This window comes from Heptranchias perlo, chromosome 23 (genome assembly GCF_035084215.1).
Source record: "Heptranchias perlo isolate sHepPer1 chromosome 23, sHepPer1.hap1, whole genome shotgun sequence".
Lineage (NCBI taxonomy): Eukaryota > Metazoa > Chordata > Chondrichthyes > Hexanchiformes > Hexanchidae > Heptranchias > Heptranchias perlo.
In genome coordinates this window covers 12,795,212-12,809,370 of record NC_090347.1, presented here as the reverse complement: position 1 = coordinate 12,809,370, position 14,159 = coordinate 12,795,212, and the positions used below count along the sequence as shown (strand labels likewise).

General features: G+C 44.1%; 1 protein-coding gene across 1 annotated transcript in view; it reads right to left on the bottom strand.

The window, feature by feature from the left end:
- Positions 1-280: 280 nt before the first annotated feature.
- map2k6 (mitogen-activated protein kinase kinase 6) overlaps positions 281-14,159 on the bottom strand; it is a 118,567-nt gene continuing 104,688 nt past the window's right edge. Inside the window, exon 12 of the mRNA XM_068004030.1 lies at positions 281-4,068. Coding sequence (XP_067860131.1) covers positions 3,991-4,068 — 78 coding nt within the window. The 3' untranslated portion in view covers positions 281-3,990. The remainder of the gene's footprint in view (positions 4,069-14,159) is intronic.

Genomic DNA, 14,159 nt, shown 5'->3' with positions numbered 1-14,159 from the left:
AACATACGGTACGCCCATGATATTACTTCAGTAAGTCAAAGTAGGGCCAAAGGTCATCAATGAAACAAGTGAAAAGTAAACTTGGACCAAGTAACAGGAAAATCCGTCTAAGGACCACTGTATTCTGTTGGAATCAAGCTTGCAGAACAGGCCCGAGTCCAATGCCTTTATATTGCGTGAGACCCATAGCAATGCCACCCACTCCTGACTGATTCATTAAGGCTGAGAATCCCTTCCTTTTTCACCAGGTCCTCCTCACCCCCCCCCCCCCCCACCCCAGTCTTTGGGAATCAGGCAAGTTTACTTTGGCATTGCCACCCGTGCACCAGGACCTGGCAGAGCACCTAAGCCAACATAAAAGCAGCTCGAGAGCATGCTGATAGGAGTAGGCCATTTAGCCGCTCGAGCATGTTCCGCCTTTCAATGTGATCATGGCTGATCTGTGACCAAACTCCATCTCCCCGCCTTAGCCCCATATCCCTTAATACCTTTGGTTAACAAAAATCTATCAAGCTCAGATTTAATATTCACAACTGAGCGAGCATCACCTGCCATTTGTGGAAGAGAGTTCCAAACTTCTGCCACCCTTTGCGTGTAGAAGTGTTTCCTAACTTCACTCCTGAAAGTCCTGGCTCTAATTTTTAGGCTATGTCCCCTAGTCCTAGACTCTGCAACCAGTGGAAATAGTTTCCCTCTAACTACCCTAGCAGTTCCCCTTAATATCTTGAAAACTTCGATCAAATCACCCCTTGATCTTCTAAATTCCAGGGAATACAATCCTAGTTTGTGTAATCTCACCTCATAATTTAACCCTAGGAGTCCAGGTATCATTCTAGTTTACTGTGTTGCACTCCCTTCAAGGCCAATATATCCTTCCTAAGGTGCAGTGCCTAGAACTGAACACAGTACTCCAGGTGTGGTCTAACCAGGGCTTTGTATAGCTGTATCATAACTTCTACCTCCTTGTATTCTAGTCCTCTGGATATAAAGGTCAGCATTCTATTAGCCTTCTTGATTATTTTCTGTACCTGTCCATGGCCTTTTAATGATCCATCTATATTGACCCCTAAGTCTCTTTGGACCTCCACAGTGATACAGCACTGCACAATCTTCTCCTTTTTATTCTCACTCCAGCAATCAAACTTTGCAGGGACCAGAAGGTATCATTCCAAATATTAACTGGACTGGTTAATCTCAAATGTTTTCAACCACATCAACTATCTAGACTTGCTATCTATAGATCATTACGCTAAAATAAATGCCCACTATTATCTGCAGTTGTTTAAAGGGACTGGAAAAGGTCCTGTTTTAGCAAAGTGGAGATTGTGCTTACTTTTAGACACAATCATAGAAAGCAAGAGAATTCTCTGGGCTTACGTACGAGTGCATTATTGTAGAAAGGGTTAGCAAGCTGCCAACTCTGGTCAGTGGGTATTTAAGAAGCAAATTTTTAAAAAAATCTTAATTTCTACCGCCCATGTTTTTTTAAATGCCAATTCTGCACAATGTTTTGGTTGAGATGTAGCACCTTCAAAAGGTCTATTAAATATTGCCCTTGACAAGAATATCTTCTTACTTGGGATATCTCAAAGCTGCTCTGGGAATAGGGTCAGACAATTGGAGATTCCTGAATTTAAAGCAGCTGTATAATGATCTACATTATAATTTTTAAACGTGATCAGCTTTTGAAGGACAGCGTCCAGAAAAAAGGATTTAAAACATTTGTGTTGCTCAGGAACTGAAGGAAGCTAAAGTTCGAGCATGAGCAACGGTTTTGGGCGATCACCAAGTGCGGGATCATTAACAGAACAACACATTCTTTACAAAAGCTTCCAGTGGTCTTAAAAGGTCCCGTTTCAGGCAGCACACTGGCATGAAAACAAAGCTCACCCAGAACGCCTCCAACAATGGGCTTCAATTTCAACTGGAAAAGCACAGACAATACACTTACACGTCACACACTTAACCCTGCGCTTCCCAGCATTGAGTGAGACGGCAGCACTGCTTATAAGGCTTCAAAATGGGGCTCATGATCAACAGCCCATTAGTGTCAGATTAACAACACTGCCAGAAAACAGCTCATTGCGGATTGAAAATTCAGTGTAGACAAGTGGTTTTCTATAGCATCTCACAAAGATGAGGCATTCCATCTCAGGGGAGGGAAGTATACCTCACTTCCCCCATTGTGGGGAGAAAAGAAAATCGGTGAAAAAAAAAACTAGGGATTAAATAATGGATACTTGAGTGAAAGGAGTGCCAGTGGTTGTAGAACCACTGCTTAAATTACCTTCAGGAGAGGAGGGATGAAAAATGAGAGGAGAAAAAAAACCAATCTTGTGAAAGGAAGGCTAGAAGCTGTACCATTAGAGTTTTGGAATTTCAATGGGGAGGGACTCCAAATTCATAGTTATTGCAAATAAACATTCACACTTGGGCTCTCCCTAGAGAATGAGCTTCTCCATTCATTGGGAAAGAAGGGATCCTTCCCACATCTCACAGGATTGACCAAGAACGTCCACTGATGGCAACAGTCGGGCTATCACAGCTGAACTGTCATATTCTCCTGATCAAAGAGGATATAATAATAGTGAGGGAGGGAAGGATATAATTACAAAAGCATCGAAAAAGTGTCAACCTTCACCTGAATTATTAAAACTCAAGATTTAAATAAATAGTTCCTGACTCAATTATTTCTTTTCTGTAAGGTCCAGCAGATGGGATTTGTGTCCCCAGAAGGCATTGATTACACGCTAAATAATAAAAGGAAGGGCAGGTGGTTGTGAGTAACCAAACAGCAAGGTTTGGTAACTTACCTGTAAGGTTTGTACTACATATGGGACAAAAATTCACAACATTCAGTTTCTTTACCAATTTTTTAAAAATCAATTCAAATGTATCTTGTTTTTTAAACAGTAACTAAGAAAATCAATGGGTTTATTAAAATCTACCACAGCGTTGAAAGTGACCTGTACAAACATTATGTAAAAATACAATCTTCGTCCTGACCACTTCATAAAATACTACCAGCAAAAATTAATAGGAGGTGTACGATATACAATATTAGGCTGGATAAACTAACATCTGAACTTTTTTTTTAAAAAATAAATTAAATTTTCAGGGGGTACGTTTGCTGATTCCGGAAACAGTGATGTTTAGTGGCTCCAAGATCTAGCACTGCAGGTGAAAATACAAAAAGGTACATAGTCACTTAACAATTCTTGACTGGGTTGGATCAAGTCTGTCTAGAGTTTGAAGCACAGGGAGGTCATTCCTTCTATGCGTCCGGAGTCGCTACATTTATGGAAGTGAGCACGTATTTACACATCACATTATTTACATACGGCAAAGAGTCACACCATATGTAGGCGAGGAGGGAGTAGACTTGTCGAGCCACCTGGCTCCACCATGCCACCTGCCCAATTCAGCTGGTTGTCTGCACATCCCCTGGTTTGCCTGCAGTCACACAATTTTCAGTGCACCTATTTAAAACACACTCACGCACAGACGTTACAGCCTTGCATCAAATCTCTACATTTTCAGAAGCTAAACTGGCCTTTTGAGACCAATTTAGCATCTGAATCAATGCAAGTCTTTATCAGTCACACACAATGAGTCCTTGCAGAAAATTAAAAATGAGAACACAATCCTCTAACTATTCACTTAAAAAAAAATCAAATCATTAAAAAGTGAACTTACTACCAATCATTTGTTTTTGCAAGTCAGTCAAAAATATTTAACAAAGATTTTTCAAAGGACTGCACTGTATCACTCGGACATTTAGAGAAGCGAGTGCTGGACTTTTGCTTCCAACTGCACAAATTTGCTAATGATTTTTTTCCCCCTATCCCGTTCTAGCCAGTGACCGGAGTTACTTTTGAAACTCTGGTATATTTCCAAGATCAACAACGGCAGAAGATATCTTGTGATTTCATCCCAAAGCAGAACGTGTAGACGGACCAATGGTAAAAGCCTGTACTGTACGAGAACCTTTCAATCTCCCAAAATAAGCTTCACAAATGATGCCACGTCCGTTTCCTGGGATTCATGCAGCGTGAAGAAGGGATGTTGCTACAGAGAACAGAGAAACACAGGGGTTAGAATTGAAGGAATGGTTTCACTTCCACTTTTAATTAGAGATGTGAAAAAGAATTCAGTTTTACCCATGCAGAACACCCAAAATTTTAACTACAAATTCAATGTCAACATATTGATGTCCAGGTTAGTCATAATGTTTCAACTTAAAAAGAGATGAGTATTAGTTTTTTAATTAAAACCTAGTATATATTGGTTAATCAGATGAATGCAATGGGAGCCAATATACCCTGAGGACATGAATGGTGCTTTCTATAAAAGTAAGTTTTTTCTTTCAAGTTCTATATTCTTTCTATTCAATTCGCATACCAACATTGGCAAAATTCACAAAATGTGGTATAGTGCAACTACAAGTTTAATAGTTGAAAAAACATTAATTTTCTTCATCACCTCACCTCTATAAGCTTTAAGAACTCAGTATGGGATAAGAAAGGACCATTTGTCCCAATGAGATCTCCTTCCAACAAACAATGAATAAACTATACTATAAACGTGAGGGAGGTAAACAGTGTTGATTAGTGTTAATAATAGTAGAATTACTCCTACCTTGCCCCCTTATCAGACCTTCCCTTTTGTTCTCCCCTCCCCCCCCCCCACTTTCCCTGGCTCTGTACTTGCTTACAAACTGTTAATCTCGAACATCTTCCAGTTCTGATGAAAGGTGATCGACTTGAAACATTAACTCTGTTTCTCTCTCCACAGATGCTGCCTGACCTGCCGAGTGTTTTCCAGCATTTTCTGCTTTTATTTCAGATTTCCAGCATCCGCAGTATTTTGCTTTTGTTGGAGATAAATAGTTGTAGGTAAGATTTCCTCTAAAAACTCTACCTACCTACAAATGAAAAAAGATGAACTCTGAAATTTCTTACTCAACTGTAAAGAGATATAGCAAAGCATCAATATATCAATCAAACATTCCAATCTACATTATTCAACATTGTAATTTATGTATCCAATACTGCAATCAGCATTATCTACACACTACAGTCTGTTATCCAACACTCCCGTCAACATTATCCAACAATGCATTCGATGCTATCTAAAATTACAATCTACTTGTACAATACTGTTGTCGACATTACAAACTACATTATCCAACAGTACAATCTATGGTTATTGAACACTGCAGCCTCGACTATCCAACACGACAAACTGCTAAATATCAAATTCACTCAATTGGTAGCATCCTCGCCTCTAATTCAGAAGGCTGTGGGCTCAAGGCCCACTACATGATGGCGGAGTCCAGCACGTGAGTGCAAAAGACAAGGCTGAAGCGTTTGCAACCATCTTCAGCCACAAGTGCTGAGTGGAAGATCCATCTCGGCCTCCTCCCGATATCCCCACCATCACAGAAGCCAGTCTTCAGCCAATTCGATTCACTCCACGTGATATCAAGAAACAGCTGAGTGCACTGGATACAGCAAAGGCTATGGGCCCCGACTGTAGTGCTGAAGACTTGTGCTCCAGAACTAGCTGCGCCTCTAGCCAAACTATTCCAGTACAGCTACAACACTGGCATCTACCCGACAATATGGAAAATTGCCCAAGTATGTCCTGTCCACAAAAAAAAGGCAGGACAAATCCAATCCAGCCAGTTACCGCCCCATCAGTCTACTCTCAATCATCAGCAAAGTGATGGAAGGTGTCGTCGACAGTGCTATCAAGCAGCACTTACTCACCAATAACCTGCTCACCTATGCTCAGTTTGGGTTCCGCCAGGACCACTCGGCTCCAGACCACATTACAGCCTTGGTCCAAACATGGACAAAAGAGCTGAATTCCAGAGGTGAGGTGGACATCAAGGCAGCATTTGACCGAGTGTGGCACCAAGGAGCCCTAGTAAAATTGAAGTCAATGGGAATCAGGGGGAAAACTCTCCAGTGGCTGGAGTCATACCTAGCACAAAGGAAGATGGTAGTGGTTGTTGGAGGCCAATCATCTCAGGCCCAGGACATTGCTGCAGGAGTTCTTCAAGGCAGTGTCCTAGGCCCAACCATCTTCAGCTGCTTCATCAATGACCGTCCCTCCATCATAAGGTCAGACATGGGGATGTTCGCTGATGATTGCACAGTGTTCAGTTCCATTCGCAACCCCTCAGATAATGAAGCAGTCCGTGCCAGCTTGCAGCAAGACCTGGACAACATCCAGGCTTGGGCTGATAAGTGGCAAGTAACATTCGTGCCAGACAAGTGCCAGGCAATGACCATCTCCAACAAGAGAGTCTAACCACCTCCCCTTGACATTCAACGGCATTACCATCGCCGAATCCCCTGCCATCAACATCCTGGGGGTCACCATTGACCAGAAACTTAACTGGACCAGCCACATAAATACTGTGGCTACAAGAGCAGGTCAGAGGCTGGGTATTCTGTGGCGAGTGACTCACCTCCTGACTCCCCAAAGCCTTGCCACCATCTACAAGGCACAAGTCAGGAGTGTGATGGAATACTCTCCACTTGCTTGGCTGCGTGCAACTCCAACAACACTCAAGAAGCTCGACACCATCCAGGACAAAGCAGCCCGCTTGATTGGCACCCCATCCACCACCTTAAACATTCACTCCCTTCACCACCGGCGCACAGTGGCTGCAGTGTGTACCATCCACAAGACACACTGCAGCAACTCAACAAGGCTTCTTCGACAGCACCTCCCAAACCCGCAAACTCTACCACCTAGAAGGACAAGGGCAGCAGGCACATGGGAACAACACCACCTGCACGATCCCCTCCAAGTCACAAACCATCCCAACTTGGAAATATATCGCCGTTCCTTCATCGTCACTGGGTCAAAATCCTGGAACTCCCTACCTAACAGCACTGTGGGAGAACCTTCACCACACAGACTGCAGCGGTTCAAGAAGGCGGCTCACCACCACCTTCTCAAGAGCAATTAGGGATGGGCAATAAATGCTGGCCTTACCAGAGATGCCCACAACCCATGAACGAATAAAAAAAAACATGAGCACATAATCCAAGCTGACATCAGTGATGTACCTACAAGTGCTGCATTGTTTGAAGTGCTGTCTTGCGGATGAGATGTAAACCTGAGGCCCCATTTGTCTGTTCGGATGTATGTGGAAGACCCCATGACAATATGAGAATAGAAGCATAAAGTTCTCTGTGTCCTGGTCACCGTTCATCCCTCAACCAAAACAAGTAGAAATCAGATTATCTAGTCGTGCATCTCCTTGCTGTTCACTGGACCTTTGCTGTATGCAGATTGGCTGCCGCATCTGCCTACATGACAGTTATTTCAGGATAGCTCCTTCCTGTTAATCCTGCTCCAATTTTCTCCTTTTATTCTTAAGAATCATAGAATCATGGAATGGTTACAGCACGGAAGGCGGCCATTCAGCCCTTTGAGTCCGTACCGGCTCCATGCAAGAACAATCCGGCTAGTCCCACTCCGCCGCACTATCCCCGTAGCCCTGCAAATTTTTTCCTGTCAAGTACTTATCCAGTTCACTTTTGAAAACCAACCCTTGGGGCAGTGCATTCCAGATCCTAACCACTCGCTGTGTAAAAAAGTTTTTCTTCATGTCACTTTTGGTTCTTTTGCCAATCACCTTAAATCTATGTCCTCTGGTTCTTGACCCTTCCGCCAATGGGAACAGTTTCTCTATCTACTCTGTCTAGACCCTTCATGATTTTAAATACCTCTATCAAATCTCCTCGCAACCATCTCTGTTCCAAGGAGAACAACCCCAGCTTCTCCAGTCTATCCATGTAACTAAAGTCCCTCATCCCTGGAATCATTCTAGTAAATCTCTTCTGCACCCTCTCTAAGGCTCTTCTTCGTCTTCTGGTGTGATTCATGTCCCGACAGTACCTTGCCCAAGTGGCTCTTATTCGGAGAGTCTGGACAGTGAATGTCAGAAGGCTATTCAACCATGATAGGACATCATCATAGCCAAGGCCAATCTGACCTCAGCTGAAGTCCACACTTTTCAGCAAAATCCAATAGGCAGTAACCATGAATGGGAACCCCTGCCACTAGAGATGAAGTTACCAATAGATCTCCTTAGCCTGAAGATGCAGAGGCCAGCTGCACCCCATCACCATCCCTCCTTAAATTGTCTAACTCAGCACAGATCAGTAATCGAGTCTGATACCTTTCGAATCGACACAACTCAGTACCACATCATGCAGTGTGTTTATTTACTTAGCCACGAGGGGAGCTCTATCTGTGTTTAAGGCTATATTTGGGAAGAGTTTCCAGCTCTTATAAGAAACTGTTCGCACTTCCTAATACAGGATACCGATTGCAGCCAGCTCTATAGTTGAAGATGCCACACGCTATATCAATCTCTTACTCAGAGGCTGCAGTGTAGCATCAATAATAAGGCTGTGTATCAGGAGCCCAGTCAAAACCCAACTTCAATTTCAACACTTCAATTACGGGCAGCCTGTCGTGGCAACATTATAATGGTGCAACATAAAACTAACAATTGATGTTGCAATATAAATGACCTCTTCAGACAACCCACATCATTTCACAAGACTGTAATCCTAACCCAAAACAACACCATTTCCCTGTGATTTATGCCCTTAGTGATGTAAACGTATCAGAGATTCAAGGCTTCCAGGTCTGCTTATTTGAAAGTCAAGATCCTTTTTTTCCATGACTAACCTTCGAAATGTATTAAAATACTCTGGGCAGGCTGTTTACATCATATTTTTTTCATAAAGCTCCATCTGCTCTGATGTGGAACTCCCTCAAACACACTCCAGTCCTGGACACACAAGGAGCTGTGAAATCATTCTCCCATTTTAAGGTTCAGTGGCTGCTCCTTAAATTACTGCCATGCTGACCCAAATTATACTGTGATTCAACAAAACAGTAACTTACCAAGCAGATGGGCCAGCTTTCTTCCCAAATCAGGAGTTGCACCATCACCAATACTTACCCAAATGGGAAGCTTATTGAAGCACTGCTTAACAACAATAACTTGCATTTATCACAGAATCATTGAAAGGTTACAGCACGAAAGGAGACCATTCGGCCCATCGAGTCCGCGCCGGCTCTATGCAAGAGCAATCCAGCTAGTCCCACTCCCCCGCCCTATCCCTGTAGCCCTGCAAATTTTTTTACTTTCAAGTACTTATCCAGTTCACTTTTGAAGGCCGTGATTGAATCTGCCTCCACCACCCCCTCGGGCAGTGCATTCCAGATCCCAACCACTCGCTGTGTAAATAAAGTTTTTCCTCATGTCGCCTTTGGTTCTTTTACCAATCACCTTAAATCTATGTCCTCTGGTTCTTGACCCTTCCGCCAATGGGAACAGTTTCTCTCTATCTACTCTGACTAGACCCTTCATGATTTTGAATACCTCTATCAAATCTCCTCGCAACCGTCTCTGTTCCAAGGAGAGCAACCCCAGCTTCTCCATTCTATCCACGTAACTAAAGTCCCTCATCCCTGGAATCATTCTAGTAAATCTCTTCTGCACCCTCTCTAAGGCCGTCACATCTTTCCTAAAGTGCGATGCCCAGAACTGGACACAATACTCCAGTTGTGGCCGAATCAGTGTTTTATAAAGGTTCATCATGACTTCCGTACTTTTGTACTCTATGCCTCGACTTATAAAGCCCAGGATTCCGTATGCTTTTTTAACCACTTTCTCAACCTGCCCTATCACCTTCAACGATTTGTGCACATATACCCCCAGATCTCTCTGTTCCTGTACCCCTTTTAGAATTGTGCCCTTTAGTTTATATTGCCTCTCCTCGTTCTTCCTACCGAAATGTATCACTTTGCATTTTTTTGCCTTAAATTTAATCTGCCACGTGTCCGCCCATGCCACCAGCCTGTCTATATCCTCTTGAAGTCTATCACTATCCTCCTCACTGTTCACTACCCTTCCAAGTCTCATGTCATCTGCAAATTTTGAAATTGTGCTCTGTACACCCAAGTCCAAGTCATTAATATATATCAAGAAAAGCAGTGGTCCCAGCACCGACCCTGGGAACACCACTGTACACCTCCCTCCAGTCTGAAAAACAACCGTTCACCACTACTCTCTGTTTTCTGTCCCTTAGCCAATTCTGTATCCATGTTGCTACTGCCCCCTTTATTCCATGGGCCGCAATCTTGATGACGAGCCTACCATGCGGTACTTTATCAAATGCCGTTTGAAAGTCCATATACACCACATCAACTACATTGCCCTCATCTACCACTCTATAACCTCGTCGAAGAACTCAATCAAGTTAGTTAAACACAATTTGCCTTTAACAAATCCGTGCTGGCTTTCCCTAATCAATCCACACTCGTCCAAGTGACCGTTAATTCTGTCCCAGATTATCGTTTCTAAAAGTTTCCCTACCACTGAGGTTAAACTGACTGGCCTATAAGTTGCTGGGTTTATCCTTACACACTTTCTTGAACTGGTCCTCTGGCACCACCACCCGTATCTACGGATGTTTGGAAGATTATGGCCAGTACCTCCGCAATTTGCACCCTTACTTCCCTCAGCAACCTAGGATGCATCCCATCCGGACTGGGTGACTTATCTACTTTAAGTTCAGATAGCCTTTCTAGTACCTCTCAATTTTTAGCCCATCCAGTATCTCAACTATATCTTCCTTTACCGAGACTCTGGCAGCATCATCTTCCTTGGTAAAGACAGATGCAAAGTACTCGTTTAGTACCTCAACCATCCCCTCTGCCTCCGTGGGTAGATCTCCTTTATGGTCCCTAATCGGTCCCACCCCTCCTCTTACTATCCATTTACTGTTTACATGCAAGTAGGAGACTTTTGGATTCCCTTTTATGTTGGCTGCCAGTCTATTCTCATACTCTCTCTTTGCCCCTCTTATTTCCTTTTTCACTTCCCCTATGAACTTTCTATATTCTGCCTGGTTCTCAACTGTGTTATCAACCTGACATCTGTCATACGCCCCTTTTTTCCATTTCATCTTACTCACTATCTCCTTTGTCATCCAGGGAGCTCTGGCTTTAATTGTCCTATCTTTCTGCCTCGTGGGAACGTGCCCAGACCGTACCCGAACCATCTCCTCTTTAAAGTCCGCCCACTGTTCAATTACAGTTTTGGCTGCCAATCTTTGATTCCAATTTACCTGGGCCAGGTCCATTCTCATCCCATTGAAATTGGCCCTCCTCCAATTGAGTATTTTTACTTTAGAGGGGTCAGTGTCCTTTTCCATAACTATTCTAAAGCTTATGATACTATGATCGCTGCTCCCTAAATGCTCCCCTTGGCTATTTATACAGCGTCTTTAGCATACGAAAACATCCCAAGACACTTCACAGGAGAGTTAGCAAACACAATTTGATGCCAAGAGATATAAGGACAGGTGACCAAAAGTTTGATCAAAGAGGTAGGTTTTAAGGAGCGTCTTAGAGAAGGAGAGAGAGGTAGAGAGGCAGAGAGGTTCAGGGAGGGAATTCTAGGATTTAGGGCGTAAGCAGCTGAAGGCACTGCCGCCAGTCGTGGGGCCGTAGAAATTGGGGAAGCACAAGAGGCCACAACTGGAGGAGCGCAGAGATCTCGGCAGGTTGTAGGGCTGGAGGAGGTTATAGATAGAGGCTGGGGCGAGGCCATGGAGGGATTTGAACACAAGAATCAGAATTTTAAATTCAAGGTGCTGCTGGACTGGGAGCCAATGTAGGTCAGTAAACACGGGGTGATGGGCGAACGGGACTTGGTGCGAATACTGCGGGCAGCATAGTTTTGGATGAGCTGAAATTTACGGAGAGTGGAAGGTGGCAGGCCGGCTAAGAGAGCATTGGAATAGCCGAGTCTGAAGGTAACAAAGGCATGGCCAAGGGTTTCAGCAACCGATGAGCTGAGGCTGGGTTGGAGACGGGCGATATTACGGAGGTGGACGTAGGCGGTCTTGATGACGGAGAGGATTCATTCTATTTCTCCTGGATATTCCATTCAACGCAGGAATTTAACCTCTCTGGCATTTACATGGCACCTTCTCTCCAAACCAGTACCTGCTTCAGATGGTATGCAACTAAACGTATAACATTGCTGCAGGAGTTCCTCAGGGCAGTGTCCTAGGCCCAACCATCTTCAGCTGCTTCATCAATGACCTTCCCTCCATCATAAGGTCAGAAATGGGGATGTTCGCTAATGATTGCACAGCGTTCAGTTCCATTTGCAACCCCTCAAATAATGAAGCAGTCCGAGCCGGCATGCAGCAAGACCTGGACAACATCCAGGCTTGGGCTGATAAGTGGCAAGTAACATTCGCGCCAGACAAGTGCCAGACAATGACTATCTCCAACAAGAGAGAGTCTAACCACCTCCCCTTGACATTCAACCGCATTACCATCGCTGAATCCCCCACAATCAACATCCTGGGGGTCACCATTGACCAGAAACTTAACTGGGCCAGCCATATAAATACCGTGGCTACAAGAGCAGGTCAGAGGCTGGGTATTCTGTGGCGAGTGACTCACTTCCTGACTCCCCAAAGCCTTTCCACCATCTACAAGGCACAAGTCAGGAGTGTGATGGAATACTCTCCACTTGCATGGATGAGTGCAGCTCCGACAACACTCAAGAAGCTCGACATCATCCAGGACAAAGCAGCCCGCTTGATTGGCACCCCATCCACCACCCTAAACTTTCACTCCCTTCACCACCGGCGCACCATGGTTGAAGTGTGTACCATCTACAGGATGCACTGCAGCAACTCGACAATGCTTCTTCGACAGCACCTCCCAAACCCGCGACCTCTACCACCTAGAAGGACAAGAGCAGCAGGCACATGGGAACACCACCACCTGCACATTCCCCTCCAAGTCACACACCATCCCGACTTGGAAATATATCGCCGTTCCTTCATCGTCGCTGGGTCAAAATCCTGGAACTCCGTTCCTAACAGCACTGTGGGAGAACCTTCATCACACGGACTGCAGCAGTTCAAGAAGGTGGCTCACCACCACCTTCTCAAGGGCAATTCAGGATGGGCAATAAATGCTGGCCTTGCCAGCGATGCCCACATCCCATGAACGAATAAAAAAAATGTATAATTGTACAGTAGTGCAGTGCTTATGGTCCTGGACCAGCAACCAGGCAAGTTGTGATATTTATTTCAACATATCTGGTAATTTGTGGGATATCAGGTTGTCATAAAAACCTAATGTCCTTCATTAGGGAACCCACCACTTGCCATCAAGTCTGGCCTACATGCGACTCCAGTCCACACTACGAGATTGACTCGCAATACCCTCTGATGTGGCCTAGCAAGCTACCAAGTTGTACAAATCATCACTATTCAAGAAGGCAGCCTACCATTTTCTCAGGGCAACTAGGGATGGGCAATAAATGTGGCTTTGCCAGCATTGCCCACATGCCAAGAATACATGTTTTAAAATGGAGTTCTGAACCAGGCTCTGGTCCCAAAGCCCTGTTCAAATCAGTTTGTTTTGCAGATATTGGATGCAGGAGTTGGATGTTCTGGCTTGAACATTGGCCATTCACCCATATTCACTGGGAGAATTTACACATTGAGAAGGAATGTGAACTCAAAGCAGTGGTGTAAACCAGATGTGAGAATGCATCATGCTCTTCTATAGCTGGAGAGTGCAGTGTGACACACACTCACAATGAGCTATGTCCAAACTGAAAGCAGTTTCCATCTGCAGTGACAATGATATTGCATTCTGTCAATAAGATAAATGGCTGTGCACCTCCAGATTTCATGCTGGAGGCGGTACTACCTACGATTTTCACATCATTGATGTTTTAAGAACAAATCACGGCCGTATTTAATTAATATATAGGACAACAGACGATGAAACTTCAATCGAGCAGTTTGAATGTTAAAATAACAAGTCCTGAGCTGTTTATCATCACCTGGACTCCAAGTCTGGTTTACTGCCTTAAACTCCATCCCATTGTCTGCTATAATATAGAACAGTAATACAGTACAGCTAATTTCACATACTTATCACTGTCATGAAGTTGACGGCCAAGCAGAGTAAAGCTAGCCCTTGTACGTGGCCTAGAATCGGATGGTACATGGCATCATGCGAAAGGTACAAGAGTATCAGAAGGTTTACGTTGAGCAGCGGATTAATGCAAAACAAAC